Source organism: Siphateles boraxobius, unplaced genomic scaffold (assembly GCF_051911475.1).
Source record: "Siphateles boraxobius isolate OS27281-9 unplaced genomic scaffold, OSU_SipBor_1 47, whole genome shotgun sequence".
NCBI classification, from domain to species: domain Eukaryota; kingdom Metazoa; phylum Chordata; class Actinopteri; order Cypriniformes; family Leuciscidae; genus Siphateles; species Siphateles boraxobius.
In genome coordinates, this window is record NW_027509108.1 from 567,501 (window position 1) to 589,718 (window position 22,218).

The following is a 22,218-nucleotide window of genomic DNA, read 5'->3' on the forward strand; positions in this document are numbered from 1 at the left end:
GTGCGTGCGTGCGTGTGTGCACGTGTGTGCACGTGTGTGTGTGTGGCCCTGTTTGCACTGAATTAGTATTGGGAAACTCGTGTGATTTACAAATGACTCCCCCACATCTGAATTTCGTGTGGTGTATAGCGATATGACCCATTTCCCAAAATACTATCAAAACACTCCAACGCAGCCTCCATTCTTTGTGAAAGATGGATAAAAAAGCGCACAGGAAACAAAAACCTTGAAAAAAGTATAAACGTCTCCGCCAAATAACAGAGATGCCGATTCGCACGGGACTAATATTATCACAGGACCTCAGTGTTCGGAGAAATATGGAAGGTCATTTGCGGGGGAATTTTTACTTTACAAATTACAGACATGGCCGATTCGCACGGGATTAAGATCACAGACAAACTCCGCAGTTATTACAAATGACTAGAGGTCACCAGGTAATACTTATCCCGTGTGAATCGGGCTTTTATTTCTGTCAGACGTCTACAGAAGTTCTTATTGAGAATTAACTGGTTTAGATGTTGATGAATGATTGTTTCGTTTGACGTCACCATTATAGGTGACAATCAAAAGTTCATGTCGCAATGCATGCTGGGTTCCAGTATTGATCAGCATCAGCGTCTACTTTAGTCTGGCTCGTGACCCTTGATGTTTAAGTTACTTTTATTCTTTTAATGGTGACAGAAAACATCATCATTGTTGTTTCATACGCCGAATGTCGATCTCTGTGAGTGTATAAACGACACAGAACAAGTTTTAAACAAAATTAGCAATGAAAGTGTTATTTCTACACATTCAGCATCTCAAACACAATGATGTCACAACCAATCTTTATTACATACAATAATTCATCAATTCCATCTTTCATTCATCCCTCATTTATTTCTAATTCATCCCTCATTAACCCCTTTTTCATTTCTAATTCATCCCTCATTCATCCCTCATTCATCCCTCACTCATCCCTCATTCATCTCTCATTCATCTCTCATTCATCTCACATTCATCCCTCATTCATCTCTCATTCATCCCTCATTCATCTCTCATTCATCCCTCATTCATCTCTCATTCATCTCACATTCATCCATCATTCATCCCACATTCATCCATCATTCATCCCACATTCATCCCTCATTCATCTCTCATTCATCTCTCATTCATCTCTCATTCATCTCTCATTCATCCCTCATTCATCCCTCATTCATCTCTCATTCATCTCTCATTCATCTCTCATTCATCTCACATTCATCCATCATTCATCCCACATTCATCCCTCATTCATCTCTCATTCATCTCTCATTCATCCCTCATTCATCCCTCATTCATCTCTCATTCATCTCTCATTCATCTCTCATTCATCTCTCATTAATCCCTCATTCATCTCTCATTAATCCCTCATTCATCTCTCATTCATCCATCATTCATCCATCATTCATCCCACATTCATCCATCATTCATCCCACATTCATCCCTCATTCATCTCTCATTCATCTCTCATTCATCTCTCATTCATCTCTCATTCATCCCTCATTCATCCCTCATTCATCTCTCATTCATCTCTCATTCATCTCTCATTCATCTCACATTCATCCATCATTCATCCCACATTCATCCCTCATTCATCTCTCATTCATCTCTCATTCATCCCTCATTCATCCCTCATTCATCTCTCATTCATCTCTCATTCATCTCTCATTCATCTCTCATTAATCCCTCATTCATCTCTCATTAATCCCTCATTCATCTCTCATTCATCCATCATTCATCCCTCATTCATCTCTCATTCATCTCTCATTCATCCCTCATTCATCCCTCACTCATCCCTTATTCATCCCTCATTCATCCCTCATTCATCCCTCATTCATCCCTCATTCATCTCTCATTCATCTCACATTCATCCCACATTCATCCATCATTCATCCCACATTCATCCATCATTCATCCATCATTCATCCCTCATTCATCCCTCATTCATCCATCATTCATCCATCATTCATCTCTCATTCATCCATCATTCATCTCTCATTCATCTCTCATTAATCCCTCATTCATCTCTCATTCATCTCTCATTCATCCATCATTCATCTCTCATTCATCCATCATTCATCTCTCATTCATCTCTCATTCATCTCTCATTCATCCCTCATTCATCTCTCATTCATCCCTCATTCATCCCTCATTCATCCCTCATTCATCCCTCATTCATCTCTCATTCATCCCTCATTCATCTCTCATTCATCCCTCATTCATCCCTCATTCATCCCTCATTCATCTCTCATTCATCCATAATTCATCTCTCACTCATCTCTCACTCATCTCTCATTCATCCATCATTCATCCCTCATTCATCTCTCATTCATCCATCATTCATCCCTCATTCATCCCTCATTCATCTCTCATTCATCTCTCATTCATCCATCATTCATCTCTCATTCATCCCTCATTCATCCCTCATTCATCCCTCATTCATCTCTCATTCATCTCTCATTCATCTCTCATTCATCTCTCATTCATCCCTCATTCATTCATCATTCATCTCTCATTCATCCCTCATTCATCCCTCATTCATCCCTCATTCATCCCTCATTCATCTCTCATTCATCTCTCATTCATCTCTCATTCATCCCTCATTCATCCCTCATTCATCCCTCATTCATCCCTCATTCATCCCTCATTCATCTCTCATTCATCTCTCATTCATCCCTCATTCATCCCTCATTCATCCCTCATTCATCTCTCATTCATCTCTCATTCATCCATAATTCATCTCTCACTCATCTCTCATTCATCCATCATTCATCCCTCATTCATCCCTCATTCATCCCTCATTCATCTCTCATTCATCTCTCATTCATCTCTCATTCATCCATCATTCATCTCTCATTCATCCCTCATTCATCTCTCATTCATCCCTCATTCATCTCTCATTCATCCATCATTCATCCATCATTCATCTCTCATTCATCTCTCATTCATCCATCATTCATCTCTCATTCATCCATCATTCATCCATCATTCATCTCTCATTCATCTCTCATTCATCTCTCATTCATCCATCATTCATCTCTCATTCATCCATCATTCATCCATCATTCATCTCTCATTCATCTCTCATTCATCTCTCATTCATCCCTCATTCATCCCTCATTCATCCCTCATTCATCTCTCATTCATCTCTCATTCATCCATCATTCATCTCTCATTCATCCATCATTCATCTCTCATTCATCCCTCATTCATCCCTCATTCATCCCTCATTCATCTCTCATTCATCTCTCATTCATCCATCATTCATCTCTCATTCATTTCTCATTCATTTCTCATTCATCTCTCATTCATCTCTCATTCATCCCTCATTCATCCCTCATTCATCTCTCATTCATCTCTCATTCATCCCTCATTCATCTCTCATTCATCCCTCATTCATCCCTCATTCATCTCTCCTTCATCCCTCATTCATCTCTCATTCATCCCTCATTCATCTCTCATTCATCCCTCATTCATCCCTCATTCATCTCTCATTCATCTCTCATTCATCTCTCATTCATCTCTCATTCATCCATCATTCATCTCTCATTCATCTCTCATTCATCTCTCATTCATCTCTCATTCATCCCTCATTCATCTCTCATTCATCTCTCATTCATCTCTCATTCATCTCTCATTCATCCATCATTCATCTCTCATTCATCTCTCATTCATCTCTCATTCATCCATCATTCATCTCTCATTCATCCCTCATTCATCCCTCATTCATCCCTCATTCATCTCTCATTCGTCCCTCATTGATCTCTCATTCATCCCTCATTCATCCCTCATTCATCCCTCATTCATCCCTCATTCATCTCTCATTCATCCATCATTCATCTCATATTCATCCATCATTCATCTCTCATTCATCTCTCATTAATCCCTCATTCATCTCTCATTCATCAATCATTCATCTCTCATTCATCCATCATTCATCCATCATTCATCTCTCATTCATCTCTCATTCATCCCTCATTCATCCCTCATTTATCCCTCATTCATCCCTTTTTCATCCCTCATTCATCTCTCATTCATCCATCATTCATCCATCTCTCATTCATCCCTCATTCATCCCTCATTCATCCCTCATTCATCCATCATTCATCCATCTCTCATTCATCCCTCATTCATCCCTTTTTCATCCCTCATTCATCTCTCATTCATCCATCATTCATCTCATATTCATCCATCATTCATCTCTCATTCATCTCTCATTAATCCCTCATTCATCTCTCATTCATCTCTCATTCATCCATCATTCATCTCTCATTCATCCATCATTCATCTCTCATTCATCTCTCATTCATCCCTCATTCATCCCTCATTTATCCCTCATTCATCCCTTTTTCATCCCTCATTCATCTCTCATTCATCCATCATTCATCCATCTCTCATTCATCCCTCATTCATCCCTCATTCATCCCTCATTCATCCCTCATTCATCCCTCATTCATCCCTTTTTCATCCCTCATTCATCTCTCATTCATCCATCATTCATCTCATATTCATCCATCATTCATCTCTCATTCATCTCTCATTCATCCATCATTCATCTCTCATTCATCAATCATTCATCTCTCATTCATCCATCATTCATCTCTCATTCATCCATCATTCATCTCTCATTCATCTCTCATTCATCCCTCATTCATCCCTCATTTATCCCTCATTCATCCCTTTTTCATCCCTCATTCATCTCTCATTCATCCATCATTCATCCATCTCTCATTCATCCCTCATTCATCCCTCATTCATCCCTCATTCATCCCTTATTCATCCCTTATTCATCCCTCATTCATCTCTCATTCATCCATCATTCATCTCATATTCATTCATCCCTCATTCATTCATCTCTTTCATCCCTCATTCATTCATCCCTCATTCATCTCTCATTCATCTCTTTCCTCCCTCATTCAAATTATTTACACACAAATTCAGGGTGATTTAAAAATGTGACATTTTGCAAATGCAAGAAATTTAGAATAATATATATATATATTAAACTGTTTTGCTTTTGGAAATAACGTTTTGTGAATATCAATCCGGTTATTATGTGAATGTATTTATATTAAATGGTAAATTGACTGCATTTATATAGCGCTTTAACAGACTCATGGCCACCAAAGCACTTTACATATTTGCCTCACATTCACCCATTCACTCCCTCATTCACACACCGACGCGGTGTCAGCCATGCAAGGTCTCATCAGCTCGTCGGGAGCAGCTGGGGTTAGGTGTCTTGCTCATGGACACCTCGACACTTGGTCAGGTGGAACCGGGGATTGAACCACCATATGTGTTCATGAACACATTTATATTAAGTGTATCTCTCTACAGACTAGGGCTGAACGATTTTTGAAAATAATCTAATTGCAAATTTTTTTTTTTCACCAATATTGCAATTGCGATTCGATATGCGATTATTTTTTAAGCTTTTTATCTTCTGTATGAAACTGTTCTTTCCTGGAAGCCAGGCCTCTCTTATGATGACATGAGGTGATGCATGACATTTTTATGTAACTACTTCAATCAAAATAGTATATTTGAACTTCCAATCTTGTAAACATATACAGATTTTTTTATTTATATATATATATATATATATATATATATATATATATATATATTTATATATATATATATAAATAAAAAAATCTGTGGCTTTACCACACTCAGTTTTTCAGATAATTCACTTTAAGAAACATGTGGATTGCACTTTTTAACGCCATCTGTGAACTGCTAGACAGTCTTTAAATAAATAAATAATAATAAAAAAATATATACACATCTTCCTGATCTCTCCAATCAGTAAAATTACACATAAAGTGCAGAAAAATAAAGGATAGCAAATACCTGCCTGTACCTCTTTGAAAATTCATACACACTTTTAAATTAAAACTGGCTGAACATCTTGATTACTGATACTGGTTCAGAAGCCCACCCACACTGACAATTGATTGGTTGACTTACTGAAACAGGCCAATCAGGATGCTCTCTGTCTTACACTGGGCTCCAGACTAACTGTTTTCACCTCCGTCCTTGAACCGTCCTGAAAAACAATTTGAACCGTCCTAAAGTGAATGTCAACCGTCCCAAAATCAAAATGTTATTTCTGTACTTTATCATCATCTATAGTTGTTAGTCACATTATAAAAACACCATTAAAATGTTTATGATATATATTATTATATTTATTTAGCTCCAGTCAAAGTAGTTATCTGTAAACAAGCTCTCTTCAGCACAATGAACCACAACATTTAATAACACACACTCCTAAATGTCCAACATTACTGAACATTAACATACAAACAATCTTTCCTTTTACTAAAGAACACATAAAATAACATTTAATACTAGGGATGACATGAAATTAAAATTCTGGAGGCACTTGACCAAAAACAAAACTGAAAATGACTTAAAATATATATATATATATATATTTTTTTTTTTTGTTGTATAATTGTATTAACTTTTTAATTAGGTTCAATAATTTAATGAATCTGAATAAAAACAATTCAAACCAATGTAATAAAATAAACAGTTTTATTTGAAGTAAAACAAAAATTGGACAGGAAATAGGCCTATATTAAAATATTAAATATTAATATTCAGTGAATGATTCTTCATTCAGGTCTGAACAGAATCAGATGTAACAGATTTATTTTTTGACCAATTATCAAAATAGAGTAGTAGAGCACACACACAGCGGAGAGCACAGAGCACACACACACACACACACACGGAGAGAAAGCAGCACACACACACACACACACACACACCCCTACACCTTCGGAAGTGGAGCCGCTTGCAAAATGACTGTCTTTATGAGTGGGTGAGTCAGCGAAGACTTTTATATTGAAAGGACTGAAACTTGCACACGCAGAGAAGACACAACTGATCAGACTAGCGTGTCAGGGCACGGGAAAACCCTTTAACTGGGACAAGGACAAGATATCGCAATGGACATTCAAACAGATATTTTATTACGAATATAGGAATGACCCGAAGGAAAATGCTATACTGTAAATACAGTTACACTCGCTTACTCAATCTCTCACAATTGTTTTATGTTGCTTAAACCTGATTGAATTAGGTTACAACAAAATTAGAATTTGAATCGGGTAGAAATGCCTCCTTAAAGCAACGACTGCACATGTTCAGTTTTTACAGTGCTGTTGCTGCTGTTTTGTATGGATTCATGTCTGTAGCTTTAGAGGTGAAACGATTCACTCGTTTTCTAAAGGATCACAAATCCTTCTGATTCTTGACACCATTCTCTGTTCGTCTGTAACTCTCAGTGACAGTTTTCTGAGCAGCTCGTGTCTGATCTCTTCTCAGTAAAACACTGACTGTCACTGAGTCACGCTGAGTCACTACTTTCAATTTAAAAGATTGTAGTATCTTTCCAGTAATAGACAGACTACTACATGAATTGAGTTGAAGTTAATACTTTACTTTCTGTTTGCAACCATTACAGCAACAGACACTCCACCCAACCAGCGAATGTCTAATATGGGGAGAACGTTTACTCAGTAAACTTCCAGCTTCTGAACTGGTTGCAGTTCCACTCTGGTTCCACATGAGGGCGCTCACAGGACGAGTGCAGAATGAAAGGAGGTCTGGAGCCGGCAGATATACGACCCTGACAGTTTTACGCATAGATATCATATAGATAGACGCCCTATCGACCGCTACTGCCTATTGGCGCGGACGAGCCGTAGGGCCGCCATCTTAAGCCGGTCACCCGCTCCGCTCAGTGTAATCTGTTTGCCAGGTGCAGTGAGCTGCCAGCGCATTTAATTAATCATATCTCACTGAATACCGAACTGATTTTTTACGCGGGTTTTTTTTTGCTGCAAAGGTCATACACGTAGCTACGATACAGGACACATTGCATATTTTGTTCACAAAATACAACCAATAGTACGGCAATGTTAAATGTTAAATCTTACTTGTGAAAAGTAATCCCCGAGTGATGGTCCGCCGATTTGAGCAGGAATATGCTGCACAGTGCTCTGGCATCTAACGTTACTGCTGCTATGCAACCCAAATAGGAGGATGACCGGTTTAAGATGGCGGCCGCATTTCTTGCGCCACAGCGGCCAATCGGGCATCTAGTCTCTATATGATGTCTACGGTTTTACGCCCCTGACAGTTTTACGCCCCTGTTGTTCCTGATGCGTCCAGTAGGGGATGGGCTGTACAGCGACACAAATTGACTTATGTTAGTGAATAATCTTCTTTTTTTTTTATTAATAAATGTATTTATTTTGTATTGCAAATGAAAGGATACAAGACATTAACAGTGAGAAAGAGAAAAAAAATAACAAGAGGGACATCAAAAGAGATTGAGGCTACACAATCAATACAATTTTACATTTTGTCAATATAAAAAATTAAAGGTGCTTTACATAAGACTCAATGATATTATTTATTTTAGAAACCTTTGAGTTTAAAGGTTTTGACATTTTCTTAAAAGAAGAAAAAAGGGACTTTATATCAGAGGAGAATATTCTTAAATCAGGATCATTGAATGGTTCTGTCTTTATAAGGATGAATCTTGCCCAGAAGACAAAGTAATAATACCGTATAATCAAGATTTGTATCGTTAGAATGAAAATCTGACAAAAAATTATAGATTCTGTCATTTGAATGTTAAATAATCTGCTAAAGTTATTGTTGTTTAGCAATGATGCACAATTTATTATTTATAAACGATTAGCTTAGGTAGCCTAGATATCAATTCATTTCTATATCAATGGATGGGTCTAAAATTTATTTCGAGACAAAAAGTTCTTGACGGTCAGGTTTATGTTCTATCTGGCTTAAACTCAGCTATACCACGTGTAGGTTTAGTTGCCCCTAGTCTTCTTTACTCACTTTAAAATGCATTTTCTTTTTAATTTTCTTGTGTTGCCTGTCTTTAGCTTGCGTGGGATGGCCTCTTCTGGTAAGACCCTGTTTACTCCTTACATTAAAACACACTCCACATGGTTTCTGGGGCAACATTACAGTAGATATTGGAAATATCTGAACTTGTTTTTTTACAGTCTATGATGTGAACACACAAAAGACACATTTATAATAGGCATGTATACATGTATGTAAATCTCTCTCTAAGTAAAGAGTTGAACTGCACACTCACTCAAATATTTTGATTATTTCCAACATAATTTCTTAAATAGCTCACAGGTCGGGACTAAAATGTAGGGTATGTGCACTTAATGTGGGTTTTATCATACTCTGTCTTTACCAAATTCTTTTTAACTTGCATCTCATAAAGGTGTGTTTGCTTTAGCTATAATAAAATGAATATCTCTCTCTAAACTTATAAACACCCATCTTTTTTTTACGACTTACAAAATAAACAACTTACAGAGACATACATGGACATGGTTATAATGTCATTTTCAATTTTCTCTGCACAGTCCATCATTGGTGGCCAAAAGAAATCAAAGTGGCTTGACACTTTTTTCATTATTGTTCCACCAACAAGTGCTTGTGCCGCTGTACTTTGAAGATCAGGAGCAAATTGATGCAATCCACACACCTGAAATCAATTCTACACACACACACACACACACACACACACACACGATAAAATCACCATGGATGTCCTTCTAAAAAATAGTTAAAGAAGAGGGGTAAACCATAGGGGAGTCATCATAATTCATAAATGGTGTTAATAAAAAAAATTGTGAACAACAGTATTGTGTCTTTCTTTAAAATGGCCCTTGGAATTTTAGAAAAGGGATAAATTGTGTTTGTCTTCATAAAATGCTGTGTAGGATACTGTTTTGTAGCTGTACAAAACATAACGACCAATAGAGAATGGTACTACAGCTAATCAAGGATCCATATAATTACACGGTACTGTATGTCTAATGGGCTAAATTTGGTTAATATCTGAATGTAACTATAAATTCACAACAACATATTTCACTCAGTCTTCCATATAAAAACCTATGGTAGGCCTATAACTGCAGTAGGTCATATACTTGTCATAACATAGTTGACCCACCTGTGTATTTTTAAATTTTCAATTCACAAAAACACATAGTCTTCTGTAGGCTGAGTGAAGAGAGTGAAGCCCAACTGAATAGCTACAGACATTTTAATCCGTGCAGATCTAAACTGTAACGTTTATATTTAAATGAACAAAAAACAAAAAAAAATGTCTATGGACGGGTTATTAATGTGTAAGAGTCGATTTAATTATGTTATTTCGCAGTATATCCCCCTACTGGACGCATCAGAAACAACAGGGGCGTAAAACTGCCGGCTCCAGGTCTGCAGCCTCCCCATATAGCTAAAAAGAAATTACTCATTGCTGGGTGTTAGATTTTTAAAGTCACTCATTTGCTTTAAAAAGTAAATTTTAAAATGTCAATGACGTCATACACATCGTTCCACCAGAGATACTGCTTTACGGCAATCCTTCAGTCACTTTGGTGCTTTCGCGCTCTGCACTTTCTTTTCTCTCGAGGCATCAACAACACCGCTGAAACAGGTAAATACACGTGCTAGAAGAGTTTTTGTTTTGTTGTTTTTAAACACCACGCTGAAAATACACACACACGATCTGGTCCTGCTTCGGATGCCACGATGCCATCAAGCGGTATCTCTGGTCGTAATCAGTCCTTCACTGACCAATCAGCGTTCATTAGCAGAATGCTAGCGTGTAATGGGCAACAACAACTCAACCTGTAAGAAATCGAAAGGATATAAGTACTCGTTCATTCAACTTTCGACCTATAACCCATGTTGAACTTGCAAAATCTACAATCAAATCTGAGATTTCTCAATGGCAATCGGGTGAAAGAGACAAATTTAGCCGTCTAGCAGCTCCATAGACTCCCATTTATTTTGCACTCGGGCGATCGCCCCCCAGTGGAACTCTAGTGGAACTACAACCAAAATTCGGTTCAATAGGACTTAATAGGGAGTGAACAGGCTTTCCGTATACGGGCTTTGACCCCAACAATGCACCGCATGGCACATCTTCTTCAACTGCCTTTTTTAGCATAGAACACAACACTTGTAATACAATGACATCTAGTAGTTACTCCAGGATACAACAAGATTGTCTTTCTTTTAAGATGCATTGCTGTTTAAATAATCCTATAAATGCATTTGAAAAAAAATATTGTGGATCAAATTAATTGCTCCGAATTGCAAAAAAAGAAGAAAAAAAATAATTTTGGTTACATTTTGTAATAAAACATGTTTTCCAGAAACTTGTTAATTTCTTAATATATTTTCATAACAGCTAATCTCTCTACAGACCCCTGCTACAACTACACTGTGCTGGACAATCCATGGAGATCCATCAATAATACACATTATTCCTACATGTGTGACACGTCTGTCTCCTGGAGCGGCTGGTATCGTCTCTTCATTAACGGCTCAGCGCTCATATCCCAGACACGTGTGTTGCTCAGTACAGCTGTGGCACTCATATCACACTGTGGATACGTGGTGGACACCCAACAGTAACAGATGGAGTCGTCACTCGAGATGTTTGCGGTCACTGGAGCAGTTACTGCTGCTATTACGGGTCTTTTCCCATTAAAGTCAAAGCCTGTCCAGACAATTATTATGTCTATGAGCTGGTTAGTCCAACTGTCTGTCATTCAGCATACTGTGCAGGTAATTATATTCACATGAGCTCTTTCTACACATTCATGATATTTGTGTTTCTGTTCATTAATCATTATTCATCCAAACTTTCAGACACTGGCAGCATTAACACCAGCTCTACAACTGTCACACCAGTGACCATCTCACCTGGTAATGTAACACACTGTGTCTCTATTTGCTTATTTTCTGAGTGTTTTCTAATGTATGTAGGCTACGGATCAGGGCTGCATTTCCCAAAAGCATCATCATAAGCCTGAGTTGATCGTAGAACAACTGACACCAATGTTCTCTGATCAACTTATAGACTTATGATGCTTTTAGGAAACGCCGCTCTGTACCATTGGATAGATGTGTGTTTGTGTCAGAAGAATAAAATATTTACTCTACCAGTAAAAAACATTGTAACAAAAACAAAAATTCTGATAGATCGGATATGCACAAAAATGGGATTTGGACTGACAGTCTGAACGTAGCCTTAGAAACGCTTTGAACATCATAAAAGATCAGAGGATAAAGGTCCCGCCGCACGTTGACGGATTGGTGACATGTTTGTTACGGTGGAAAACAGGGCTGGTTTCTAACTGTGTTTTTGAGACTGTCTTTGGTTCACTGCAGTTTGAAAATACTCAGCAGTGGTGTTGACATGAATTTACAAATGGTTTTTCTTAAATCATGTTTAAAAACTCCACATAGAGATATATAAACAACATTAACTTGATTTTCACCACAGGGTGTTTAAATAACCAGTGTTAAAAACACTCTGAAGTAGTGTTAGAGTTAATTAGATCATTCAGTGATTAAGTGATGATTGATTGATTTAAGACACTTTATGATAAGCAGAATCTAAAGAAAAGAAAAGTTAAGATTTTAACAGTTTAAAGGTGGTGCTAAAAATAAACAATCCCTAATGAAAAAAGTATACTTTATTGTATTTGAAAGATATTCCCTTTACAATAGTATATTGCAAATATACTAACAAAAATATTTTCTAAAAATATATTTTAGAAAAACATACTTGAAGTGAAAATTCTGTTTATTTTTTAAAAGTGTATTTATTTGCACTTTACTTAAAACTATACTTAGGTAGGCTATATTTTTAACTTTGTGCTGAAAAATTATCATTGCAACAATGCATTGAACTTTCAAAATACATTAGCTATACTTTGTATAATATACTATAAGTATAATTGTTTATTAATGTGCATTTGTTATTGAAAACAACATGTGCAATTTGTCGTATTTGGAATAAGCCAAAGATATTACTGAGCATATACTTTTTTATACTCAAATATAATACACTTATGGTATATGGCTTGTATGTTTCGAAGACACTCGTAATGAATTTGTAATGTATTTGTAACTCAAATAAAGAACACTTTAATATCGCTAATCAAGCATGTAAGTAGTCCCTAAAGGGGCATTGTGTATTATTTAGGAGGATCTGTTGAGAGAAATGCAATATAATGTACATGATTTATACACATTTTCAGTGGTGTATAGAGACCTTACTTAAAGGGATACTTCAGGATTTAGCATTAAGCTTTGTATTAGTAGAAAACCAGTAGTCTTTTCGAATTACCGTGCTTGTATGTTTCGAAGACACTCGTAATGTATTTGTAACACAAATAAACACTGATTTTTTCATTTATTTTTTTGACGATCATTTTCTTTAATTTTAAATTGTACTCAAAACTCTGTAAAATTTCAAATAATATCTGTAAATTAAAAATGCAGCTGATATTTTAGGTATTGTGACATTAATGACAGATTCCTGTAATTCACATTTTTTATACAGAAAGTTATCTGTATTTTTCATACAGTATTTTTTCTGTTTTCTTGAATTACATAAAGTATGTAAAATTACAAATATTGTCTATAATTAAACTGTAACAAAACAGTTAAAGGATAGTTCACCCAAAAATGAAAATTCTGTCAGTATTTACTCACCCTCATGTTGTTCAAACCCCGTAAGACCTTCGTTCATCTTCGGAACACCAATTAAGATATTTCTGATTAAATCTGAGAGCTGGATCACTCCTCCATAGGCTTCTTCAGGGATTGAAACTTGCCGGCCTCGAAAAGTTATTAAAGACATCGTTAAAATAGTCCAAGTGACTACAGTGGCTCAATCTGAAGTTTATCAAGCGACGAGAATACTTTTTGTGTGCAAAAACAAACATAAATAACGACTTTATTTCAACTATTCATTTCCTTCTCTGTTGGCCTCTAGTCAGTTAACGTAGTGTGATTGCGTTAAGCTACGTCACACGTAGGCTCACTATTGGCCGGCACTGGTCATGTGTGTGATGCGTGTGACGTACAACACAGAAGCTTACGCAATTACACTAGTGAACTGACTCGAGGATCACAGAGAAGGAAATTAATAGTTGAAATAAAGTCGTTATTTTATTGTTATAAATATCTTAATTGGTGTTCCGAAGATGAACGAAGGTCTTACGGGGTTGAACAACATGAGGGTGAGTAAATACTGACAGAATTTTCATTTTTGGGTGAAATATCCCTTTAAATGATAAAACGGTTAAATGACTGACAGGCCCAAAAAAAACCTGTAACATTAAAGTAAAACATCCTAAATTAATAAACTGAAAAACACTGTTATTTTACAGGTATTTCCTGAATTATCACGATCAAATACCTTCATTGTAAAATAGTCTTTAAAAAAGGGTCAAATGACTGGCAGCTACGGCTGCCAAACAAAAAACGTAAAATGAAAGTAAAATATGCTAACAGAATAACAGAAGTTTGATGTCACCATGACTGAGATCAGTGTTTGCTTTAGTTGGGCTCTTGGCCCTTGAGTTTTTGACATCTTTTTGTCTCTGGCTGCTTTAACTGTGTTTATGATACACACTTGTTCTGGTAATAAATGCTGGAGAAAATCTCATCAGGTGATGTTTGTCAATTATCGGTGATGTTATAGTCACTGACATGATTCAGAATCAAATTGCTGAATATGTTAGCTGAGGATGCATACTATATAGAGAGACTGTAGTTTTATACAAAGTCTGTGATTAATGTCATAATTTTACAGAGCACACACACAGTAGAGCACACACACAGCGGTTCATAAAGTAAAAGTCCTCCTCAGTATTTTGTTCCAATCACCTAATTTGATTATTAGCAGTTTTTCAGCCAGGAGACAGAAATCAGCTGAAATCAACAGTCAATCAGTTCATGGGTGGAATAAACATATGGCAGGACTTCTACTTTCTGACCCCTGGACTATACACCTCTGGAGATCACAACACACACACACACACAGCGCACACTCAGCGGAGATCACAGCACACACACAGCTGAAGATTGGTGTGTGAGTGTTTGTGTCTCTAGATATATAAAAGAGTGTGTGAAATGTACATTTGCAGAATATTGCATACAGTGATTTCTTACTGATAGTTTTATGTGCTGGTAACATGAGTTCTGCTCCTAATGAAGCAACATCATAACGGCTTAAAGTGAGACACTGACTTCCACTCGATCTGGACTCAGTTCAAAATTAATATAACACAATATAAATAAAAAGGACTTTTATGAGATTATTTTATAAAGTTTTGTCTGACCCTTTTAAATTCTCATTTGCAGATGTATTTTATTATTGTCTTCATGCTGGTTTCTGTCATTGCAGGTATAAATATAACGCTGGAGGAAGGATGCACCGTAAGTTGAGATTCTGAAATTGAAGTTTTAGGGCCCTATTTTAACAATATAAACACATGGTCTAAAGCGCACGGTGCAAGTGCACTTAGTGTGTGTCCAAATCCACTTGTGCTAGTTTAATGACGGGGAAAATGGTCGGTGAGCGTGGCGCATGGTCTAAAAGGGTCGTCTCAATTCACTTAATGAGTAATGGGTGTATTTTGGGCGCAACGTGGAACAAACCAATCAGAGTCTCATCTCCCCTTCCCGTTAAAAGCCAGTTGTGCTCGCGCCATGGCGGATTCGGTCACAGTGAGCTAAAAGTGTATCCTCACAGCGTCCTCACTGTGTGCTCATACTATGGTCAAAATGTGAGGTCAAAGTGCACACAAATACTAGATACCCAGCATGCATTGCAGCATGAAGCTTTTGGTCATCATCATTGTTGAGATTCATACACTGATTCTTGATGTCTCTTTGTGTCTAAATGACATAGTAGTTCTAATGTTTGCGTCTTACATGCATTCATAATGTAAATGATTGACACTGCTGAATCTCAAACTGTAAAATCACAGGGCGATTATAATTTAAAATATTTCACAAAGACTGTATACTGAATCTAGATGATGATGTTGTTATTATCAATAACAAACCAACATCAACTAAATACATTCACTCTTGGCTTTTCTTGCCATAACAGATGTGTTTTACAAACACAGTTACAGCAGCCAGAGAACATATAACACACACACATATACATACATACATATATGTATATATATATATATATATATATATATATATATATATAATGTATATGTATGTATGTATGTATGTATATATATATGTGTGTGTGTGTGTAACCAGAATGAGTGTGCTATGCCTTTAAGTGGGCATGTGATGTGATGGGGCCGGGAGCGTTTAAAGTTAGGCGGGCGTCAATGAAACAGCGTTTGTTCTCGTTCCCCACTTGATGAACGAGTGTTTGTGTGGTTTCACTTTCACTGGCGCTTGGAAGAACTGCTTGTGTGTTACGGCTGTGCCTGACAATATAGTATGAGTAAATGAGTTTTTATAGGTATTTTAATCTAACAATTATGTTGTCACATTTTTTTCACAACACATACCTTGTGTTACTGCAGCATGAGATCAAGCAATATTATAACAATAAGTTAGAAGACTTTAACAAACATGAGCACAAAAAAGTTAGTTTATGATGACACACACAGACATCAACAACCAGCGTATGAATCTCAACAATGGTGACAATCACAAATATTTAGATACACAGATTAATTCAGAACATCACTGAAAAGTTATTAATTCACAACAAAAACAACAGCAAAAAATAAAAGCAAATATTTAGAATCAAACAAAATTATAGGACAATTCAGCTGCATAATGTATTAACGTTGCAATGCATGCTGGGAGTTTTGTACTAGACTGGTACCCAGCGTGCATTGCAGCAAAGTACTTTTGATTGTCACCATTGTTGAGATTCATAAGCTGATTGTTGTTTGTGTGTGTCATCATAAAATGACTTTTTTGTGCTTATGTTCGTTAAAGTCTTCTAACTTATTGTTATAATATTGCTTGATCTCATGCTGCAGTAACACAAGGTATGTGTTGTGAAAAAAACGTGACAACGTAATTGTTAGTTTAAAATACTTAAGTGAATCTTTCATGATGATATTAAAACCATCAACAGCTGATCTCATTTCACTTTAGCTTTCTTTGCTACACACTGTCACAGTAGCCTAAAAAGATAATAGATAAATTAAGAGTTAAGAGCCCAACTAATGGAAACACTAATCACTGTTATGGTGACTTAAAATGGAAAACAGAGTTAAACCCCTGTTAATTCTCAATAAAACTTTTGTAGACGTCTGATGGAAATAAAGTCAGTCTGGTTAGTAATAAGTATTTGATAAAAATAAATTAGTCTCACTCGTTTATATTCTTTTGCATCTATTTGATACAAATGAGTTAGGCAAACTGATTTACATTCTGTTGAATGGATGTACTCAGTTTGAGTTGGGGCTACATATATTTATTGGATGGAAATCCTGCCCACAACTTAATTGAGTTCATCCAATGAATAATTTTTTTTGAGTGGACCTAGTAATACATTTTTAGGTAAACCACTTAAATATATATTATACATATGATCTTAAATAGATATATTTAAATAAAGCAAATTACATTTAAATGTCACCCCTAAGAAGGGCTTGAATCATTTTTTTGAATGAGTTTTGAGACCGTTTTTCAGGAAGTGGCAATTTTGTTCTCTTGAAAAACATGGAATGGAAATGGTGATATTTTATGCAATATTATTATTTTTTGCTTAATTCGTAACGGGATATGGTTAATTTGTTCAAAGAGTAGTGCAATAAAATGTTCATTGTAGATATCTGTTATGTGAAATATGAATGTGCTTTTCCACTTATTGTTGCTAGATGTGTGTTGTGTGTCTGTACTAACATCACTGAATCTTCACAGTGACATTCAGTGCAGTGAAAATACATTATAGGCTCTCTGTTGATACTGAAATCACAATTGTGAAAGCCGTAAACTATTTGTTGATTTTGATCATGTTTTTCAGAGTCAGAACTGTTTCCAAAATCTTCTTGAGAAGATCGAGAACATCACATCTCAAGTACTCTCTGTGACTGTAAGTCTTCAAGAGAAAAATAATCAAATAATTAAATATTTGTCAGTTATATTGTAAATCAGGGATGGCAAACTCGGTCCTGGAGTGCCACAGCTCTGCAGAGTTTAGCTCCTGTAGATAATATATGATTGAACAAAAACAGTGTTGTCTTCTTTCCTCTCCTCTCTTGACATTTACTATGACACTATTTATCTGATCAATAAATTAGACTGTGACCAACATTTTGACGGTGGCCTTTAACGCTTCAGGGAAGATTTTAGAGTCATCTTCATCATCCTCATCATCAGTCAGCCCCGCTGAACTCGCCTCCTATGGAAACCGTATCTTAAAAACCAGTGAGAAACTCATCTCTACATTGGTGAAGCCGACAGACACGAGTGACAGTGTCAGTTTTGCTCTTGCTGTTGTAGGTGAGTGGAGAAACTGTTATTACTGATGATGAAACTGAGATTATATATGATATCAGGGAGTTTATATAGTCTAGAGAGCAGCGTTGGATCACAGGTGTCAGACGGCGACGATGATAAATGCAGCTACAGTAACTATTACTATATAATGTGAAGAATTACAAATGTTTTAAAAGAGAACAGAAAACACTGTCCATATCTTTTGTTGTTGATGTCAAAGGTCAGTATTTTGGTGCAAAGTCATTCATCATTTGGTAGAAGCTCTTCAAATTAGACAGATGACTGATGGACAGGTTCCCAGTCAACAATTTAATCTCACAGTGATCTCAACATGAGCTCTCCGGATACTCGTGATCTGATCACAACCTGAGGTCACAGTGAGCTAAAAGTGTATCCTCACAGCATCCTCACTGTGTGCTCAAACTATGGTCACAATGTGAGGTCAAAGTGCACACAAAGACTAGATACCCAGCATGTATTGCAGCATGAAGCTTTTGATCGTTACACAACATTCATCATAAGTGATCATGAAATTATTGCATCTCATGTATAACCAGAGTAATATTGTACGGTATTAAGCAATAACACTTTACAAAGATTGCATTATGAATCTAGGTGAATTTTATCTTGTAATTATTAAAAACAAACCAACATCATGTGGATTCAGACTCATTTAGTCATCACAAATGAATTTTACAATCAATAACAACAGCCATAGAAAATGTCAAGTCTGAATGTCAAGGGTCACGAGCCCAACTAAAGCAAACACTGATCACCATGATGGTAACGTCAAACAAAACAATGAAACATCAACATCTAAATCTCTATTAATTCTCAATAAGAACTTCTGTAGATATCTGACAGAAATAAAGTCAGTCTGGTTAGTAATAAGTGAGTTGTTTAATCCTCTGCTGAGATCCAGAGATTTAATGTCTTCTTTATTTCATCTAAGGCTTTGGCTGGAAGTCAGCTGTACGTTTGGAGAACATTCTTACGTTCACAGCGCCGCTGGTGAGAGCGGCAAAATTCGCTCTCGCCGACCTGCCAGCGACGCCGTGGAAAGATTTGTGGACGCTCTGACGTATATCGAATGCTTGGTCTTTTTTAAAACTTCATTTAAAGGGGCCGCAAAGCAAACAAGCATGTCGACCGTTATTTTTAGTGTTGGGTCCGAGTCCACCTTTGTCGAGTCCGAGTCAAGTCCAAGTCCTTAACAATCGAGTCCGAGTCCAAGTCCGAGTCCAAAGAGGGCTGAGTCGGACTTGAGTCCGAGTCCTTAACGTCCGAGTCGAGTCCAGCCCAGTCCACAAAGATTTAAATGATTTGAAATTGACCTTTCACAAAGACCCGCCCCTCTTAGTTACTGTTGCTACGTCCGACAAGCCGTTCCGCTCTCACTCCAAATGTTCTCACACAGTGAAAAATATATTGCGGAGCAAAGAGGACACTGAATATGCGCCAACATACAAGACAGAGCAGCCTACTTTTGGTATGAAATAAAGTCTCATATTTTACATTTTTATAATTATTATGAAATTCAAACAATAAATCCTGTTTTGTGGTGCTTTAATGTGTAGGCCTCAGTTCAAGCAGCACATGAACTGATAATCTCTTAGTTATAGCACAAATTAAACATGAATGAAAATCAGAACTGCAAAAAGATATCAATACACACCATTTTTCAAGTTCAAGTCCACTGACTTTAATCTACTAACTGATTTGGTTTGTTTGTCCGACAAAAATGGCGGTATCTGCATTATGATTGGTCAGATCGCCTGTCAATCAAATTCCGGCGAAAGGTCTCAACACTGAGCTCTTAAATTAATATTTTAAACCTTACAAAATGATTGCAATGTATAGTCAAAGTCATACGTTTACCTATTGTACATCTTTCAGAATCTGCAAGGTAATGCTCAAGAATGCAACACGATGCATTAAGAGCCAGGGCTAAACTTTTGAGCAAATGGTGATGTTTAAAGTTTTCTTATTTTGTTTTACATGCTAATATCTTTTTTAGCCTCTGAAGGGCAGGACTAAATTAATATAAGTTTTCAACAAAATAAGAACAATTTACATCCAGTTTCATCCTTACTGGACTTCTTGAGCATCACTAAGTGTTTGCAGGGATTGTAATAGTTGTGTATGAGTCCCTCAGTTGTCACCAGTGCGAAAAAATGGATCTCACAATCATAGTCACTGCTAGTAAGGAGTCAAATATGCAGAAGATGCTGGAAAAGCAAAGAATGTGCAGGAGCTGGAGGATTTTTCCTCATGAACAACCATTACAACCATAACCATTACAAAAAAACAGTTGTGGATACAAACACAAAATACAAGATAAATTACTTGATTGTAATATTGTGTGTCAGGTAATGATATTTACAATCAAGTAATTTGTTTTGTATTTTGTGTTTGTATTTTGTCTTGTGGACTAGGCTATTAAACATCTGTTATGTGAAAAAGCTTTTTCAGTGCAGTACTAAATGGAAACAATGTTTTTATGATCCTACTTATTAATAAATAAATAAAAATTCCATTTTGGAGATTTTGAAAGGTGTATGTAAACTTATGACTAAAGTGTAAATGTAACAAAAATCATTAAATTATTAGACACCAAAATGTTGCTATGGTTATCACTTTCTCATGTTGCTATGGTTACTATGTCAGTCATCACAATTTCAAGACTCACAGGACTAAAATTTAGCGGATTCACTCCCACATTTAAATGCATTTATCACTCTTTATAATTTACAGTGTGACCGTAACCACTGGTCCTCTAGAAGCACGAAAAACAAAACTATTATTTAGATTGTCGATAGCGCTCCCTTTAAGCCATCACTTACCGCGTTCTGCACTCTCCCTAAAACTCTCGTCATAAACACTGAAGTGTCCACACTGCAAAGTGAATCTCTCATTTATATCGCGTCATGACTTTGTTTATGAGGGGATTTGCGAAAGGATAAAGCTTGTGCTGATTCTGAACATACATTTTAAGCGAATTCTCCGCATGTTGACTCTAAAATGCCTCTGATTTGCCACTGTGTTCATGCGCTTAATATACATGTCTGTGATTGGCTAATTCTCAACGCGGAAACAACACAAGTAGTTTGGTTTCGTTTTTGAATAATATTGTGTCCTCTCGTGCCCGGACTCGACTGGACTCGGACATTTTTCCGAGTCTAAAATGTCCGAGTCCGTGTCAAGTCCGAGTACAAATTCATCCGAGTGCGTGACAAGTCCGAGTTCATTCAAAATTGGACTCGAGTCCGAGTCCGAGTACCCCAACTCTAGTTATTTTTGCAGAAAATTGATCGCTGGAAAGAACTTAACAACCATAGTGACATGTTTGCTAACGAAATGAACCAATTAAAAGCCATGTGTGTGGTGTGGCTTTTGTGTTCCTGGTTAAGTCCTATTCTAATTTACATTCCCGCAGAAAAAAAAAGTGTATTAGCGCGGAAATCTTGCCTATAAATAATGTTGCGCGCCTTCTTATCAAATTCAAATGGTCAACCTCTCCTCTATTTTGCTTGGGAACTAATGTGGTCGGAACCAACAGGACTGCGTTCTCTGGAATCCTCTCAAACGGAGCACTTCTACATTCCGATTCGTTGCCGCTGACCGCGTCATGGCTCATTACCATAAAGTTGACCTGAGTTCAACTCTCCTCGCCGCTCTCACCATCCAAGACGCACCACGCCGCCCTCGCCAGAGCTTGCTGCCGGCTATCATTGAAAATGAATGACTTCCGGCCACTTTGACGCTGTCGCCGGCGGCGGTGTGAACGCACAGTTATAAGAAATATCTGTTATCTGTGTG

The 22,218-nt window shown here is 36.8% G+C and overlaps 1 protein-coding gene across 1 annotated transcript in view; it reads left to right on the forward strand.

The window, feature by feature from the left end:
• Positions 1-22,218, forward strand: part of LOC143710483 (adhesion G protein-coupled receptor E2-like) — a 47,366-nt gene that overhangs the window by 16,156 nt on the left and 8,992 nt on the right. The window contains exons 4-9 of the mRNA XM_077201429.1: positions 11,309-11,387; positions 11,435-11,673; positions 11,758-11,814; positions 15,311-15,342; positions 17,924-17,992; positions 18,201-18,402. Of these exons, the coding sequence (XP_077057544.1) occupies positions 11,309-11,387; positions 11,435-11,673; positions 11,758-11,814; positions 15,311-15,342; positions 17,924-17,992; positions 18,201-18,402 (678 nt within the window). The remainder of the gene's footprint in view (positions 1-11,308; positions 11,388-11,434; positions 11,674-11,757; positions 11,815-15,310; positions 15,343-17,923; positions 17,993-18,200; positions 18,403-22,218) is intronic.